Source organism: Pseudopipra pipra, chromosome 4 (genome assembly GCF_036250125.1).
Source record: "Pseudopipra pipra isolate bDixPip1 chromosome 4, bDixPip1.hap1, whole genome shotgun sequence".
NCBI lineage: Eukaryota > Metazoa > Chordata > Aves > Passeriformes > Pipridae > Pseudopipra > Pseudopipra pipra.
The window spans coordinates 74,184,040-74,202,832 of NC_087552.1; the positions used below are offsets into that span (position 1 = coordinate 74,184,040).

The 18,793-nt window shown below is 48.0% G+C and overlaps 1 protein-coding gene across 2 annotated transcripts in view; it reads left to right on the forward strand.

Annotated features, from left to right (window-relative positions):
* The window catches only part of ATRN (attractin), a 163,548-nt gene that overhangs the window by 74,245 nt on the left and 70,510 nt on the right, over window positions 1-18,793 (forward strand). For both annotated transcript variants that reach the window (XR_010430335.1, XM_064653595.1), the window contains exons 16-22: window positions 1,523-1,739; window positions 3,593-3,778; window positions 6,294-6,527; window positions 7,207-7,344; window positions 13,269-13,362; window positions 16,333-16,385; window positions 17,957-18,051. Coding sequence is in view for 1 of the 2 variants with exons in the window: in XM_064653595.1 (XP_064509665.1) it covers window positions 1,523-1,739; window positions 3,593-3,778; window positions 6,294-6,527; window positions 7,207-7,344; window positions 13,269-13,362; window positions 16,333-16,385; window positions 17,957-18,051 (1,017 nt within the window). In the remaining variant the exon portion in view is untranslated. The remainder of the gene's footprint in view (window positions 1-1,522; window positions 1,740-3,592; window positions 3,779-6,293; window positions 6,528-7,206; window positions 7,345-13,268; window positions 13,363-16,332; window positions 16,386-17,956; window positions 18,052-18,793) is intronic.

The window sequence follows — 18,793 nt, forward strand, 5'->3', positions numbered from 1 at the left end:
CGTTCCCTGCTTTGATTCCCTTTGTAGTTTTCAACTGGAATTGTAACAATTGCAGTGTTTTAGAGTGGAGTCAATTTAGTCAAGGAAAGGTAAAGTGTAATTTAAGCAGGATTGTTTGTTAAATCTTTTGTAAAGAGGAAACCAAGCCTGGGGTGTTGTCAAAGTACCTGGTTCTGACAGCTCCAGGTGTTTCTGGATATCCCAGTAGTTCAGTGTAGAGTTAATTCCTACAGAAACATGGCAACATGTTTAAATCCTTACACTGGGGAGACAAAAATCATTAATTGACAGGGTTTTTTTCCTATTTATGGTGTCCTTTGAAAAGTGAGTCTGAGGAGACTACGAGCCTGGTTTAGGGGATATTGGTGTGGAATGCTTGTAATGTGGGAAACTCTATCCTGGGCTGATCCCCCAGCCTGGGCAGCAGAGCAGGGGGGGATTGTGCCCCTCTGGCCCTGTCTGAGGTGAGACCCCCCTGCAGAGCTGCTCCAGCCCTGGGAACAACAGCACAAGGACGTGGAGCTGCTGCAGAGAGTCCAGAGGAGGCCCCGGAGCTACTGCCAGGGCTGGAGCCCCTCTGCTCTGGAGCCAGGCTGGGAGAGCTGGGGGGGTTCCCCTGGAGAAGAGAAGGCTCCAGGGAGAGCTGAGAGCCCCTGGCAGGGCCTAAAGGGGCTCCAGGAGAGCTGGAGAGGGACCTGGGACAAGGAAGGGATGGAGGGACAGGCCAAGGGGGAATGGCTTCCCAGTGCCAGAGGGCAGGGCTAGATGGGATATTGGGAAGGAATTGTTGGCTGGGAGGGTGAGGAGGCCCTGTCCCAGGTTGGTCAGAGAAGCTGTGGCTGCCCCTGGATCCTGGAAGTGTCCAAGGCCAGGTTGGATGTGGCTTGGAGCAACCTGGGCTACTGGAAGGTGTCCCTGCCCATGGCAGGGGGTGGAACTGGATGATCTTTAATGTCCCTTCCAAGCTGATGACACTCCTGAGGGCTGGGATGCCATCCAGAGGGACTTGGACAGGGTGAGAAGGAGAGCCCATGGGAACCTCATGAGATGTTAACAAGGAAGAGAGGGCCTGAATCACTGAAGAATAAAATAAGGTGTCAATGACACCAGAACAAAGCAGAGCATCGGTGGCTGTGCTGGGGGAGGCTCTGCTTTGTAGTTACTCCTATTTTAAGTTATTCCCTTTTTAAGGTGTTTAATCATAACAAGGAAACCTGCTGGTGTTGGCACAACGTGCTGTGTAACCCTCTTGCTGCCACTACCTGCAGCTCTAAGGTTTAAAAGTGCATAAAATCATTTTAAAGTCAGTCACGTTTATATCATTCAGCAGTAAAATAACATATTATACCAACAGAGCTCAGGTGCTCCTCCCCAAAACAAAAATGTGCCAAAAATTACACTACCAGCAGAAACAGCTGTGCTATGGGATCTCTATATTAAGAATTCATAAGAAGTTATATTTACTAATTTTATTAGTGTCTGTGTGCTAATTCAGATTTCACCTGCTCCTCTCTTTTCCCAGCCCAAAACTTTGACTCCGTGGGTCGGCCTGAGGAAAATCAACGTGTCCTACTGGTGCTGGGAAGACATGTCCCCTTTCACTGACACCTTGGTCCAGTGGCTTCCCCAGGAACCCAGTGATGCTGGGTTTTGTGTCTATTTAGCTGAGCCATCCCAGCAGGGCTTGAAGGTGGCGACGTGTATCGACGAGCTCAACGGCAGCATCTGCGAAAGGCCAGGTGAAAACACCCCTCTTGGATTTATATTTATATTATATATATATATATATAAATATATATATAAAAATATATAATATATAATATATGTATAATATATATTTTATATTTATATACATCCAACTCAGTTTATATTTCCTGGAGAAACAAAAAAACCCCTCCGATTTATCACATTTTAAACCAGCTGCGTCCTGACTTTGCCAAAGAAAAGTGGTTCTGAACCAGTATCTTGTGCAGTTCCTTCGTGCAGGAAGTGGAGATTTTAAAAATAGCTCAACATTTACGCCCTTAACTGTAAAATACTTGAAGTAACATGATTTTAATTATTTTTCTCTCTCCGTCGCGTACCTGGATGTGACATTTAGGTTAATTATGCTATGGAGCAATCTCCTGTTTAAAACTAAACTAAACTAAAATAAAGAAATAAAAGCTGCTTTCCAATTGAACTCCCCTTTCTCCCCTCCCCGGCTCCGTAGCCAGAGGAGGATTTTATCAAAGTTTGAAATTAATTGAGCAGGACACTTTGGAGATATGAGAACTTGGAGAAAAAAAAAAAAAAAAAGAAGCTATTTGCTTTTGGGAAAAGTCTTCCAGCTTTGTTGGAACTGCATATCTTTTCAGATGGCTTGGTCTGCTCATTCTCCATTATAGCTGATTATTTCTGAATACCAATTAGTGCCTCTTTTTAAGTAGTAAGAAAGTTGGTTGATTACATAAAATTCTGAAGTGAGAACCACTTGAAATGGGTCTTTGTGGAAGTGCAGGATGCAGAGCCCGAATGTGAACCTGAACTCCACATTCTGTGTGTTTTCACTCGACGTGCTTTGATTTAAGCTTTAACTTGGTTTTTTTAAGTTTTAACTTGGTCTGAGAGCAGTCACTTGAAACAGATGATAAAGTGTTGGCTCACACTGAAAACTCCCGAGTTAGTTCTGCTCTCAGGGCTTGTTTGATGTGGGGAACTGATCAAATCCCTTAGAACAGGTTCCAGTGTGCTCGTGTGAAATGTGGGGGTTCTTCCCAACCTCTCACTGGGGTGAAAGACAGAGCTGTGGAGAGATAAAGCCAACCCTCAGAACAGCATTCCCAGAGAAGCTGTGGCTGCCCCTGGATCCCTGGGAGTGTCCAAGGCCAGGTTGGAGCAACCTGGGCTAGTGGAAGGTGTCCCTGCCTGTGGCAGAGGAGTGGAACAGGATGATCCTTAGGTCTCTTCCAACCCAAACCATTCTGGGATTCGATGGTTCATGGAATGGTTTCTGGTGCCCTCAACATAAGAAGGATGTGGAACTGTTGGAGCGTGTCCAGGGGCTGCCACAAAATTGATGAGGGAACTGGAGCATCTTCCCTGTGGAGACAGGATGAGAGAGTTGGAGTTGTTCAGCCTGGAGAAGAGAAGGCTGAGTGGAGACCTCACAGCACCTTGCAGGGCCTAAAGGGGCTCCAGGAGAGCTGGAGAGGGACTGGGGACAAGGGATGGAGGGACAGGACGCAGGGAATGGCTTCCCAGTGCCAGAGGGCAGGGCTAGATGGGATATTGGGAAGGAATTGTTGGCTGGGAGGGTGGTGAGGCCCTGTCCCAGGTTGGGCAGAGAAACTGTGGCTGCCCCTGGATCCCTGGAAGTGTCCCAGGCCAGGTTGGAGCAGACTCGAAGCAACCCGTGCTAGTGGAAGGTGTCCCTGCCCACGGCAGGGGGTGAGGTCGGAACGAGCCGACCTTCCCCAATCTCTCCCAACCCGAGGCACTCCGTGGTTATCCCTGGCAGGGAACTGACCCTCTCTCTCTCTCCCCCCTCTTAGCCAACCACAGTGCCAAGCAGTGCCAGCAGGGAACTGACCCTCTCTCTCCCCCCTCTTAGCCAACCACAGTGCCAAGCAGTGCCGCACCCCCTGTGCCCTGCGCTCGGCCTGCGGGGAGTGCACCAGCGGCAGCTCCGAGTGCATGTGGTGCAGCAACATGAAGCAGTGCGTGGACTCCAACGCCTACGTGGCCTCCTTCCCCTACGGCCAGTGCATGGAGTGGTACACCATGAGCAGCTGCCCCCGTGAGTCACCGCCCCTGGGGCCTCGAGGGGGGGATGTTTGCTTGGTAAAAGTCTTCAGGACGCTCGTGGGGTTGTGCTTAAAATTCCCCCAATCCAACCCAGGTTGGATGGGCTCGGAGCAACCCGGGCCGGTGGAGGATTCCCTGCCCGTGGAGGGGGTCGGAACTCCACGGTTTGTGAGGTGCCTCCAACCTCCCATGATTCCATTCTTGTCTTTGTCAAACCCAAATTGGGGTTTACAGAAGTGTTTTATTCGGAAGGGTTGTCTCCTTACGGCCCCACACACCAGAAATTTGTAACTTCTCTTAAAGAAATGGTTCATTTTTTACCCCTCTTAGGTAGAAGTGGCCGAGATTTCTGGTGCTTTAGAATATTGTGGGTTGTTTTTCAAGCTGGGGTGAAAGAGCCCCAAAAATCTGAAACAAATGAAGATTTGGAAGTTATTTGTGTTGAAGTCTTTATCAAAATCCAAATGAGGGTTTACACAAGTGGTTTTTTCTGAGGTATTGTCTCCTCAGAACCCCTCACTAGAAATTTTTCACTTCTCTTAAAGAAATGATTCATTTTTTTACTCATTTTAGGTAAATGTGACCGAGATTTCCGGTGACCAAGATTTCTGGTGCTTTAGAATATTGTGGGTTTTTTTCAAGCTGGGGTGAAAGAGCCCCAAAAATCTAAAGGCAAATGAAGATTTGGAAGTTATTTTATTTATGTTGAAGTCTTTACCAAAATCCAAATTAGGGTTTACAGAAGAGTTTTGTTCTAAAGTGTTGTATCCTTTCAGCCCCACACACCAGAAATTTTTAACTTCTATTAAATGAATAATTCATTTTTTACCCCTCTTAGGTAGAAGTGGCCAAGATTTCTGGTGCTTTAGAATATTGCATTTTTTTTCAAACTGGTGTGAAAGAGCCCCAAAAATCGAAGACAAACAAAGATTTAGAAGTTATTTATGTTGAAGTCTTTATCAAAATCCAAATTAGGGTTCACAGAAGAGTTTTATTCTGAACTGTTGTCTCCTTACAGCGCTACACCAGAAATTTTTAATTTCTCTTAATGAATTAATTCATTTTTTTCCCTGTTTTAGATAAAAGTGACCAAGATTTCTGGTGACCAAGATTTCTCTTGCTTTAGAATATTGCATTTTTTTTTCAAACTGGGGTTTTGTTCTGAAGTGTTGTCTCCTCACAGCCCCACACCAGAAATTTTTCACTTCTCTTAATGAATTAATTCATTTTTTTACCCATTTTAGGTAAATGTGACCAAGATTTCTTTGTGCTTTAGAATATTGTGGTTTTTTTTCAAACTGGGGTGAAAGAGCCCCAAAAATCTAAAAGCAAATGAAGATTTAGAAGTTATTTTATTTATGTTGAAATCTTTATCAAAATCCAAATGAGGGCTTACAGAAGTGTTTTGTTCTGAAGTGTTGTCTCCTTACAGCCCCTCACTAGAAATTTTAAACTTCTCTTAAAGAAATGATTCATTTTTTTACCCATTTTAGGTAAAAGTGGCCAAGATTTCTGGTGACCAAGATTTAAGGTGCTTTGGAATGTTGCATTTTTTTTTCAAACTGGGGTGAAAGAGCCCCAAAAATCTAAAACAAATGAAGATGTAGAAGTTATTTTGTTGATGTTGAAATCTTTACGAGCTGAGTGTGAGCAAGGAACTCAAAAGTGTTGCAAAATAAAGGGTGAAGAAAATGGGTTTCAGGAACAGTCAAACAGGAGAGTGATGAACTTCCCCTATTGCCAGAGGTCAAAAGTTGGAGGAAGCATCAGGCAGGAGATGAGTAAGCTGAAATAATGGAAAACAACGTTTTTCTAGTACATTTTGTCCTATTTTAGAGGCAAATCTTGTCAATTTAAACATAAAGACAGAAAGCCTGCTCACTTTACAGCACCAAGAATCTACAAAGTATTTTTTTAAGGTGATCTGGGCAAAGGAATACAAGAAGTTTTCTGTGTGTGAAGGGTTTGTCACCCCTGAAATCCAACCTCCATTAGAGAAAGGGAGGGTTAAAGGGTGGAATTTTATTCTGTATTTGTGTTCTGTGCTTTTCAACTCGGGCAAGTGCTTGAAATAATAGCGTGTGATGCTAAAACATGTGGTAGGAAGGGACTCAAAGAGAGTAAACAGGCTGGTTTTTTTTTTAGCTTTTGCTTCCAGATGGCTCATTTTCTCATCTGATCCCTTGTAAATCAACGGGAGATGTTTTGGAGAGGGAACATTAACCTCTGGATTTAGCGGGTGCTGTGTAATGGTTCAGAAAACCTGCTGGGGTGGGGGGCCTGTTTCATCACTCACTGATGAATGCAGCCTTTGTTAGCTGAGATTCTGGAATAAATGTGTTGATAGGGATGAATATATGGATATATATTACTGGGAATATCAGGATGGATCGGGCGAGATAAATGTCGAGGCCGTAAAAGCCCCGCGGGGGTTCCCGCGTCCGTCGTCGCCTCGGGGTGGTGGTTTATTCCCTAATTTCGTGGGTTTTTTGGGGGTTGTTTTACAGCTGAGAACTGCTCAGGCTACTGCACGTGTGCTCACTGCCTGGAGCAGCCTGGCTGTGGGTGGTGCACGGATCCCAGCAACACCGGGAAGGGCAAGTGCATGGAAGGCTCTTTCCGGGGTCCCGTCAGGATGCCGAGCCCGTCCACGGCCGGGAAGCAGAGCCTGGAGCCCGTCCTCAATGTCAGCATGTGCCCTGTGGAGAACAGCTACAGCTGGTCCTTCATCCAGTGCCCAGGTAAGTGGCCAGGCTTTCATTGGCCAACCTTGCAATTAAATGCGAGGGGAGAGAGTTTTCCAGTCTGTTTGGGTCTGTGTTCCCTCCATGAATAGGAGAGCATGGAAACAGGAATTGCAGTTGGAGATGCAGCTGAGCTGCAGAGCTTTGCTGCAGGAAGATTTAACTATTCATTTTTCCTTTCCCCACAAATCATTACTGAGGGTTTCACTTTTGTTTGGTTTTTTTTCGTTTTTGAATAAATGAAACAGAAGCAGCATTTCTGTTTGAAAGAAAGGCCTTTGAAGCTTGATTTAACTCTTAATAACGCTCAGGGCGATTTTTAACTTATGTTTCTGACACAAAACTTATAGAAAAGAAATGACTTGTGCTGTTGCTGAACACTCCCCTCCCCATTCCTCATCACCCATCCCACCAGCAGCTTCCAGTCCAGTGTGCCCCTAATGTTTGAGAGTTCAGTTGTCCATATATTGCTTTTAATTCCAGATTTTCAATGCCCGCCTCTCTTTGAGGTTGTGTATGATCAGTAAGACTTCAAGAACCTCTCTGGAAGGTGCAGGAAAAGGTTTAATTCATCCTCTGCACAACACACTCTCCTGAGGGTCCGTTTGAGCACAAGTACTAAATTTGGGCCCGAACACTCATCATTTTTCCTGTTGTTTTTATTTTTCTTTTCCAGCCTGCCAGTGTAATGGGCACAGCAAGTGTGTCAATGAGAGCATCTGTGAGAAATGTGAGAACCTGACAACAGGCAAACACTGTGAAACTTGTATTTCTGGCTACTACGGGGATCCCACCAACGGGGGGACGTGTCAGCGTAAGTGCCACCTCACATCTGCCCTGTACTGAACCCTTTGATGTTCTCCCACTCTTTGCTCCTTCCCTCTTTTATCTTCACTGGAATTACATCCCCATAATTCATGTTTTCCCTCCTGCCAGCGAGGCTCAACCCTCGTTTCTCCCAATCAAAGCCTCTCCAAGTGCCGGATGAAATTCCTGATTTTTTTTTTACGATGATTTTTTTCCCCCCCTCCTTTGTAAACTTGAAGTGACCACAGTGCAAAAAAGGGCTGTGTTGTAGGGTTTGATGAGCCTGTTTTGGGAAGGAAAAGCGTTAATCCCCATGTCTCAAATGGATTTCTGCTTATCTAAGTCCCACCTTCTATTCCATTTGGTTAATGTGGTGAGTGTTTATGGTTCTAATTGTCTGCCTCACAAAGGCTGCCCGTGTTTCAGCTGAGGGCTTGGCTGCATTTCAGTGGAGGATTAGAAGAACCCTGTTAAAATTGCATTTTGAGTTTGTAAAGCATTGTGGGACTCTTTGGCACGAAGCTGTGCGAGATCCAGTTAACAAAGTGGGGAAAAAAATGTTCCTTGAAAGGCCAATGCAGTTGATGTTGAGAAATGAACATGTAGGACTTGGAGTTTTGCCCTTCAGCCTCGTGACAGTGTTTGGAACCGCTGTGCATTTTTTAGTGTTGTAGCATGGAAAGAGCAGTTGTAAACCAGAATCCAGCTGTGAGAGGGGATGGGCAGATGTGAGGGAAGGGGCTTCTTGCTCAGCCTTAATCACAGAATCAGAGGATGGTTTGGGTTGGAAGGGATCCTAAAGATCATCTCATTCCACCCCCCTGCCATGGGCAGGGACACCTTCCACTAGCCCAGGTTGATCCAAGCCCTGTCCAACCTACCTTGGACATTTCCAGGGATCCAGGGGCAGCCACAGCTTCTCTTGGCAACCTGGGCCAGGGCCTCCCCACCCTCACAGACAACAATTCCTTCCCAATATTCCATCTAACCCTGCCTCTGGCACTGGGAACCCATTCCCCCTTGGCCTGTCCCTCCATCCCTTGTCCCCAGTCCCTCTCCAGCTCTCCTGGAGCCCCTTCAGGCCCTGCCAGGGGCTCTCAGCTCTCCCTGGAGCCTTCTCTTCTCCAGGGGAACCCCCCCAGCTCTCCCAGCCTGGCTCCAGAGCAGAGGGGCTCCAGCCCTGGCAGCAGCTCCGGGGCCTCCTCTGGACTCTCTCCAGCAGCTCCACGTCCTTGTGCTGTTGTTCCCAGGGCTGGAGCAGCTCTGCAGGGGGGTCTCACCTCAGACAGGGGCAGAGGGGCAGAATCCCCCCCTGTCCTGCTGCCCAGGGCACAGAGGGTCTTGGCTGAGGCATCTCCAGCTTCTCCCCCACCAACACCCCCAAGTCCTTCTCCCAGGGCTGCTCTGCATCCATTCTCCCAGTCTATGTTTGTGCTGGGATTGCCCTGACCCAGGTGCAGGACCTGCACTTGTCCTTATTGAAAGGACAAGTAATGAGTTTCCCACATTCTCACCTGTCCAGCTCCCCCTGGATGCCATTCCATCCCCTCTCTGCAGCCCGTGACCACACCACACATCTCGGGGTCACCGGCAAACTTGCTGAGGTGCCTCAATCCCGCTGTGTCCCTGTCACCAGCAGAGATGTTAAACAGCACCATCCCCATGGGTTCTGCTAATGGAATATCCCTGGGTGGAGTGAGACAATCAGATACAGGGCTGGAAAGGTAGAACAGACATCCCAGGGCTGGAAAGGTAGAACAGACATCCCAGTGCTGGTGGCAGAGCAGTGGCAGCGCTGCCATGAAATGGGTGTGGGTGGTTTGCAGCCCTCCTGGAAGAAAGAGGTGAAGGTGGTTAACAAGTGGACATTGAAGACTTTGAGTTTCTCCTTCCAAGGAGACAATCCAGTAGAAAATCCTTGGATATTCATTGAGTATGTTTACTGGGAGTAGCACTGACCTTTTGGATGAAGGTGGGAGTCTGTAGCTGGAACATGAACATCCTGTTTCCCCAAGCAAGAGCGAGGCGGTGATGTTTGGGACTACAAAAACCTTCCCAGTGGGCAGAGTCCTGGAAGCAGGGGGGGGGAACAATACAGGGATATGTCTACCTTCCTTAGAGAAAAGGGTTTTACAACACAGGTACAAAGGAGAAAGTGTTTCTGACACTTGATTTCACGACATTATCTGGCAGATTAAACACCGCTGATACTCGTAAACTCATTTCGGGTGGAGATAATTTGAAGTGCAGGGATGAATAAATTGAGGCTGAGTTGCTTGAGAAGATACAAAATCCTACCCTGAGCTTTCAGTTTAATCACTGGATCACAACGTGCCTGTTGGAAGGTGTTGCTTTTCCGTGCCTGCGGAAATGGGGAGCGAGTTCCTTTTCGGACTCTCCCTCGCGAGGATCGTCCCAAAACAGTTTGTTGTTGAGGTAATGAATGACAGGCTGAAATCATCCAGATGCCCGAAAAACAAATTAGAAAACGTGTTGAGGGACTGTGGAGCAGCTTTCAGTCCTTATCTGATGGAGCAGCAGCTCATGGCACAAGTGCTTTGCTCTCCGGCGCTCTGGGCCCGGAGTTTTAATTTGCTGTGATTTAACGCTATTTACGGGGAAGGCAGAAGGGAGAGGGAAGCAGGAGGCTGGGAAAGGCCAAGGAGAGCAAATCAGCCTGTCTGATGCAGCCAGGGTGACTCCTGCCCATCAGACATTTCTGCTCAGTGGAAAGCTTTCCAGAGGGGAATTGTTCAGATAAGGGTTGCCTGACAGGCAGCAGAACCAGCTCCTGCTTCCCCCCTCCTCTGAACCACATCCCTCCTTCCTTTCCCATTAATAATGTGCTGATTCCACTCTTTTTGTGCATTTGTGAGCCATGTTTTGTGCTGCTGTGTTCAGAGCCCACAGTCCCATCCGTGCTGGAGGTGGTTGTTGTACATTCCAGCCTGACACAAAAATATCCCTGTGTTTGCACACTCACTGATAGTGTGAGGCATCATGGATCCTTAGGATCATGATCCATAGGATCATGGAATGAGTTGGAAGGGATCTTAAAGCCCATCCAGTTCCACCCTCTGCCATAGGCAGGGACACCTTCTGCTGTCCCAGGTTGCTCCAACCTGGCCTTGGACACTTCCAGGGATCCAGGGGCAGCCACAGCTTCTCTGCCCAACCTATGCCAGGGCCTGCCTACCCTGCTAGCCAACAATTCCTTCCCAACACCCCATCTAATCCTACCCTCTTGTAATTTAAAGCCATCATCCCTTGTTCCATCACTAGGTACCCCTGTAAAAATCCCAACACAAGGTTATATCCCTTTGTGTTGGAAAAATGTTGACAAGCTGCAGTTATTTCCCTGAAAGGACCGTTTGCATCCCATGCCTGGTGTTGGCAGAGCTGGGCAGGCAATGCCTAAATGGCAGGTAAATCACTGCTCAGAGGTTGCTTTTAGGAGGTGTCCAAGTCGAGGAGTGTTAATCAGGAAGGGCAGGAAACGCAGCACATCAAATGTAAAAATAGCTGCAAGGTGCTTTCTCTGCATTCAGGAGGTTTTTTTGAATCCTCTGATTAAAGTTCCCCATGAAAATATGCTGGTGGGAGATAAGGACGTTATTTGCAAGCCAAGGGAAGGCTCTATTATGCCTGGGATCAGATTGTGGATGTGGCAGCGCTTCCCAACACTTCCATGGAGCCTTTGCTGGTGGCCCAGGAGCTGCTGGTGCTGTGTCCTGCCTGTCCCCCCCTCCCAGGGCTCCCCCAGGCCTTGGAGGGCAGGTAGAGCACGTGGAATGGAAAAACGGCCTTGGGCTGGTGGGTGATGGTGTTTCCATGGGGAAACTGGGCTGTCACAAATGCAGGAAGAGGAGTAAAGATCCCTGTGTCCATCTCTGAATGAGTCTGTGACCTGTGGTTTGTGGAGGAGGTGGAAGGAGAGTCACCATGGGGTGGTTCAGCATCAAACTCTTACCAGCATTCACAGGCAAAAAACCATTTCCAAAAAATTTTGGCTTGTCTGCTCTGGCATCTCTGACTCTGGAGGGAAATGGTCATTTGGAGACTCCAGTGAGGGCATCCAGTACATTTTATCCACAGTTTGTTTCCCAGGTTCATAGTTCTTAAAAAAACCCCTTGAAGATATCTCTTTGTGCAGATTCCAGCCCTTCAGTAAATAATCTCTAGTTGTAGGCTTGGAGGAAAACAGATAAAGAAATAGATTCTCTTATTGTAAATAGAGATGTTTGAGTGTTCAGGCTTCTTGATAAGCACGAGGCTGAAGAGCAGGGAGGGGGGGGAACATTACTGTTAATGCTCAAGATGCTGCAATCTGCCTCTAAACAGCATGGAACTTAAAAATTAGGAGGAATTTTATGTGTGTTCGTGTTGAATATTGATCCGACATCGCTTTGCTTCCCTCGTGCAAAGCAGGAGGAAGGAAGTACAAGACATTCTCAGCAGTACTGAGACTTATTTTTCTTTAAGTGCCACTAATGAAAAGTGTGTTTCCCTTCACAGAAGACAATTATTTTGTCGAATTTTCATTCAGGCTCCTTGTTCCCACAATAAGCCTTTATGCTTCTTCCTATTTTGCTCCGTGTTGCTGCTAGGAAACCACTCACCCACCTCTGAGAGGCACAATTAAGTGTCCCTGATACAATATTCTTCCATTATGTGCCAACAGAAAGAAAGGGGACATCAAAAGGAGCCCTAAAAAAAGGTCAAAAGCTGGCAGGAATATTCAGGATGGGGACTTGATATCTAAGAATCTGCTGGTACCTTGAGTGGCCCATTAATGAGAAGGATTTTATGTCTCTTAACGAGGAGGCTCTAGACCTTAAAGCAGCCTGTTCCCAGCAAGCTCAGGGGTCATAAACAAGGGATTTTCTCTTTGTGCACTTTTTTCTTTCTTGTTTTGTACCCTCTCCCATGTACAGCTCCAGGTGGATGCACCTTCACTGGGAGAACAATTCCTTAAAGGCTGAAAAGTTGTTCTCTCCACTCTTCTCCACGTGACATCCGGGACAACTGGTTGTGTTGGTTTTGTTCCAATTTGTTGATTTGGTTTTGAGTTTGGTTTTTTTTTTTTCCTTTTTTTTTTTTTTATGTTCCTCCTCTCCACCTTTATGAATAAAGGTGTCAAAGTGTGTCAACACGAGCATTTAGTTTGAACCAGGAGTGTTTTTGGGAAGCGAATCTCCCGTGTGTCCCCACCGTGGGACCTTGGGTTGGATCTCCAGCAAACTCAGGTCTAACTCTACCTAAACTAGGCTATTTTGGGCAGGCCCCAAGCCTGAGGGAAGTCCAGAACTCTGCTGATTTTCTTCAACCATGACCCCCTGACATTCATCTCAAAGTTATCCTAAAATATATTGGGGAATGTGCCCCAAATTCCAACGTGGACATCGTCTTCTTGGCACCAGATGTTTTCTGCTGACACTGTTGATAAGGACGTTATTTTCTCAATAGGACTATTGAGACATTATTTTCTCCTATTTATTTATTTCTAGAAAAGGCCCTAAAAGCCCCACCAGCTTTGTTTTAATTTCCAAACTCTTCTCTCAAGAGTTCTGAGTTTGGCTGAGGTGTCTTAGCAAGCCCAAAACTACTCCAAACATTGTTCCCCTTGCCAGTCACGACATCCCCGCTGCCGTGTGTCAACGGGAGAGGAAGTCAAATAAATTTTTGAGGCTGAAAATTTCAGTCAGGTGATGATTTCCTACAAACATCAGTCCTGGGGCCGCGCTCGCTCTGTTTTGATGCAGGGTTCTATTTTTGGCTGCACAAAAGGGAAGCAAAGAGCACCAAATGGGTTTTCATCTGCACGTTAATTGTTGGTGTAGCTCAGTTTGGCAGCTGAAGGACTTAATTGCTGTCGAGTTTGTTCCTCTTGCCTGGCTCAGTGTTGTGTCTTCTCCCCCCTCTGCTCCACAGCCTGCAAGTGCAACGGCCACGCGTCCGTCTGCAACACCAACACCGGCAAGTGCTTCTGCACCACCAAGGGGATAAAAGGAGATGAGTGTCAGCTGTGAGTTTGTTTCTTTGTTGTTTGAAATCAGAATGTCGTGCCGGTCCCACCATGGAACACCCCCTGTCCCATCGTGGAACTTCCCTTGTCCACCAAGAAACATCCCCCTTATCCCACCATGGAACACCCCCTGTCCCACCGTGGAACCACCTTGTCCCACTATGGAACCCTCCCTTGTCCCACCATGGAACTTCCCTTGTCCCACCAAGAAACATCCCCCTTGTCCCACCATGGAACTCCCTTGTCCCACCGTGGAATCCCCCCCTTGTCCCACCATGGAACCACCTTGTCCCACTATGGAACAATCTTATCCCACCATGGAACCCCCCTGTGCCACCATGGAACCGCCTTGTCCCACAAGGGAAGCCCCCTGTCCCAGCATGGAACCCCCTTGTCCCACCATGGAACAATCTCATCCCAGCATGGAACCCTCCTGTCCCACCATGGAACCTTCTTGTCCCACCATGGAATCCCCCTGTCCCAGCATGGAACCCTCCTGTCCCAACATGGAACCCCTATGTCCCACCATGGAACCCCTTTGTCCCACCATGGAACCCCTTTGTCCCACCATGGAATCCCCTTGTCCCACCATGAAACAATCTTGTCCCACCATAGAACAATCCCTGTCCCACCAAGGAACCACCTTGTCCCATCATGGAACTCTCCCCCGTCTCACCATGGAATCATCTTGTCCCACCATGGAACCCCCCTGTCCCACCATGGAACCCCCTTGTCCCACCATGGAAAAATCTTGTCCCATCATGAAACAATCTTGTCCCACCATGGAACTCCTCCCTGTCCCACCATGGAACTCCCCCCTGTCCCACCAAGGAACCCCCTTGTCCCAGCATGGAATCCCCTTGTCCTACCAAGGAACCCCCTCTGCCTCATAATGGAACCCCCCTGTCCCACCATAGAACAATCTTGTCCCACCAAGGAACCTCCCCCTTGTCCCACCATGGAACTTCACCATGGAACAATCCCTGTCCTACCATGGAACCCCCTTGTCCCACAGTGGAACCCTCTTGTCCCACCATGAAACAATCTTGTCCCACCAAGGAACCCCCCTATGCCACCATGGAACCCTCCCTGTCCCACCATGAAACAATCTTGTCCCACCATAGAACAATCCCTGTCCCACCAAGGAACCACCTTGTCCCATCATGGAACTCTCCCCCGTCTCACCATGGAATCATCTTGTCCCACCATGGAACCCCCCTGTCCCACCATGGAACCCCCTTGTCCCACCATGGAAAAATCTTGTCCCACCATGAAACAATCTTGTCCCACCATGGAACTCCTCCCTGTCCCACCATGGAACTCCCCCCTGTCCCACCAAGGAACCCCTTGTCCCAGCATGGAATCCCCTTGTCCCACCAAGGAACCCCCTCTGCCTCATAATGGAACCTCCCTGTCCCACCATAGAACAATCTTGTCCCACCAAGGAACCTCCCCCTTGTCCCACCATGGAACTTCCCTTGTCCCACCATGAAACAATCTTGTCTCACCGTGGAACAATCCCTGTCCTACCATGGAACCCCCTTGTCCCACAGTGGAACCCTCTTGTCCCACCATGAAATGATCTTGTCCCACCATGGAACCCCCCTATGCCACCATGGAACCCTCCCTGTCCCACCATGGAACCTCCCTGTCCCCCCAAGTCACCCCTCTGTCCCACCATGGAATCCCCCCCTTTTCCCAGCATGGAACCCCCCTGTTTCCTCCTGGTGCTGTTCCTGGTGTCTCTGCTCATCTCTCCCTGCTGATGGTTCAGTGACTGCTCTGAGGGTGCAGCCAGCTGGGCTTCCCCTGGGGGATGTCTGGAAGGATCCTGAAGAATTCCATTTTTAAGAACGTTTCAGCTGGGAATGTAACACGGAAGGGATGGAAAACTGAAGTGCCCACCCCCCAAACTATACATGGAATCACAGCATGGTTTGGGTTGGAAGGGACCTTAAAGATCATCTCATTCCATGAGATGGGTCATTCCATGAGCCACGGGCAGGGACACCTCCCACTATCCAACATTGCTCCAACCTGGCCTTGGACACTTCCAGGGATCCAGGGGCAGCCACAGCTTCTCTGCCCAACCTGGGGCAGGGCCTCCCCACCCTCACAGACAACAATCCTAAACCTGCCCTCTGTCCATGGGAAACCATTCCCTGTGTGCTGTCCCTCCCTCCCTTGTCCCCAGTCCCTCTCCAGCTCTCCTGGAGCCCCTTTAGGCCCTGCCAGGGGCTCTCAGCTCTCCCTGGAGCCTTCTCTTCTCCAGGGGAACCCCCCCAGCTCTCCCAGCCTGGCTCCAGAGCAGAGGGGCTCCAGCCCTGGCAGCATCTGCGGGGCCTCCTCTGGACTGGCTCCACATTTTTTTCTCCCTCAGTAGTTCCTCTTTAATTGGGGGATTTTACTGCCTGTGCTCCCTGGGCTGGGCGAGCGTAAATATCCCTGAAAATGAGCCTTTGACATTCAGGCGGTTTAATGGAGCGGTTTTAGAGCAACAAATTTGCTGGAGGTTTCTCTGTAACGAAACAGAAATGCTTTTAGTGCAGTGTTAGTGGAAATAATTTAATTCCAAAGGATTTCATTGCCAGGTTTATTTTTGAGAGCGTCGCTCGCGCGAGCGAACTTTTGTCGGAGAGATCCTGGAATAGCCATAAATGTAAATGGGAATTAGTTTTTGACTGAGCTAATCCAGTTCCATGCTTTGTGAAGAGCTAGTAAATACCTTCTAAGTGGATGCAAAGGTTGATATCCAGAATTTTATGTTTCATTTTTTATTCTGTACAAGTTTGACTCGCAGAGAACGTGGAATTTCGAGCCCAGCACAGCTCAGACATTGATCTTTAATCATTGCTGTTATCAGCACAGGTTGTGTTTTCTGATATTTTAGTGGCTGGGAATAAATAAAACTACCAAAAAAACAAACAAAAAACCCCCCCCATTTATTAAAAAATGTGTTTTCTTTTTTAGGTGTGAAGTCGAAAACAGATATCAGGGAAATCCTCTCAAAGGAACGTGTTACTGTGAGTACCTCTGGGATTGTATTTGCAGATAAAAAATGTGCTTGAAGTTTAAAATACTTTGTTTCAGTTGTCTTAGCCTGTGTTTAAAATATGGGGGATTAAGGGAAGGACTGAAAAACAGCTCGAAAAAGGCTTAATTTTTCTGAAAAGTATTGTTTAAAGAGAATGAAAATGCTTTTCTTGATAAGGTCCGTGTGATGATTGGGTTGTTTGAACAAAGTTTTGGATGTTTCCCACGTGACTGAGATGAAATCTGGTCTTTTGGAGAACACTCTCAAATAGATAAAACCCAAAGAATTTTTATAAGTGCAAAATGCTCTTTATTTTAAATTCTGATCCTTGTTAAAATGGGCTTCAGAACTGCCACGTTTCCTCGGAATGGAACAGTTGGATTCCTGTGCAATTCCAGAAGATCCTTTGCCAAGACTCGACTTACTTGGTGGAAACTCTCCAGGTTGTGTTTGCAAATATTAGCAATGAGCAGCAGCCTGGCAGGGGTGGAGAGATGGAATCTTGGATTCCATGAAGTCACCAACAGTGGGTTTGTCCAGCACAGAAATGCTCAACGGGCAGGTTTTGGCTAATTTGGGTTCTGCTTGTGTGGCCAAACGAGGGCATTGGTGGCTCCTCATGACAATCTCCGTGCAAGGATGACCAGATTCGTTGCAGGGTTGGTAAAATGGACAAAAAAACGGGGAAAAGGCAGAATATTCCAACTCTTGCAGGAAGAATCTTGTGCTGTACAGATCCAGCCTGGCTTGGTTTCATTCCTTGAAGATTTCCTGGTGCTCCACTGTGGATAGACATCAGGTTGTCTGGCTTTCTCTATCCACAGGGGATCTCCAGGAGGCAGAGAGAGAAAAATAGCACCTGGTGTATAATTTCCTATTCCTCATTGCTTGGAATGTTCTTGCCCAGCTTCAGGAATGTGGACAAGTCAGAATATGGTGTTCAAGTCATAATAAATGTCAGCATAAATAAGGATGCTGAGACTGGTGGATGCATCCCCAAAACTGGCTGTGGATTATCCCCCAGCCCAAGCAAACATGAGCATGGAAGGACATCCAGGCAGACCAAAAACTGCTCCTGGAATGCCTGGGTGGGATGTATTCCAGGCAAGATGGGAGCTGAGTCCATCAACAACCAGCTGCTCTGTAAAAATCCTCCCAGTAAAGTCCACTGATGCACAGAAACCTGTCATGGGGGGGAACTTTGTCCCCTGCCAAGTGGGAATTGCACATCCCTTTAATTTTCCTGCTGTCCCTTTAGATCATGGAGCTGTTGCAGGCTGGAAAAGTCAATATCTTGGCACATTTTTTACAGTGTGTTTTTACAATATTTAGGCATGAACTTCCATTCAGAGCAGCTCTTGGCTGGCAAATCTGAGCCACCTCTTTCCCCCTCCAGAGATTTTTGCCCCTTGTGTGGCATCATACACAGACTGGGGGTCGTTCCTGACAGCGTGGTGACTCCCAGTTGTCCAAAAATCCCTTCAGTGCCATCCTGCCTTGCTCTGCAGGAGTTGTTTTATTCCAGGAGGTGGGATAACCGTGTCCCTGTGTTCCTTACAGACACTCTCCTCATCGACTATCAGTTCACCTTCAGCCTGTCCCAGGAGGACGATCGTTACTACACCGCAATCAACTTTGTGGCCACGCCTGAAGAGGTGCATTTTCCACTTTTCCCTTTCAGCATCATCCCTTGGGGGTCCCTCTTCTCTCCTCCTGGCCATGGAAGCTGTGGATTGTCACGGCTCCGGGGGTCTCCAGGTGTAGGCTGGTCATGTGGAAGGTGTTTCCAACCTCCACGGAGCAACCGGAGCTTTATGGCCTTGCCTTGGCTGTGCAGTCCCAAATTTTCATGGGAAAATTTCATAAGGATCCACAGTTCATTCTTTCCAGTTGTTTGAACAACTTCTGAGCCTCTCCAGTTCTATGGAATTACAGAATCATGGGATGGTTTGGGTTGGAAGGGACTTTAAAGGCCACCTTGTTCCCGTGGGCAGGGACACCTTCCACTAGCCCAGGTTGCTCCAACCTGGCTTTGGACACTTCCAGGGATCCAGGGGCAGCCACAGCTTCTCTGCCCAACCTGGGCCAGGGCCTCCCCACCCTCACAGCCAACAATTCCTTCCCAATATCCCATCTATCCCTGCCCTCTGGCAGTGGGAAGCCCTTCCCTGTGTCCTGTCCCTCCACGCCTTGTTCCAAATCCCTCTCCAGCTCTCCTGGAGCCCCTTCAGGCCCTGCCAGGGGCTCTCAGCTCTCCCTGGAGCCTTCTCTTCTCCAGGGGAACCCCCCCAGCTCTCCCAGCCTGGCTCCAGAGCTGAGATGTTTTGCTTGTTTTCACCCCAGATCTTGTGTTTCAATTCTTCCTGTCACATTCTTTGCACTCCTTTCAGCAAATGC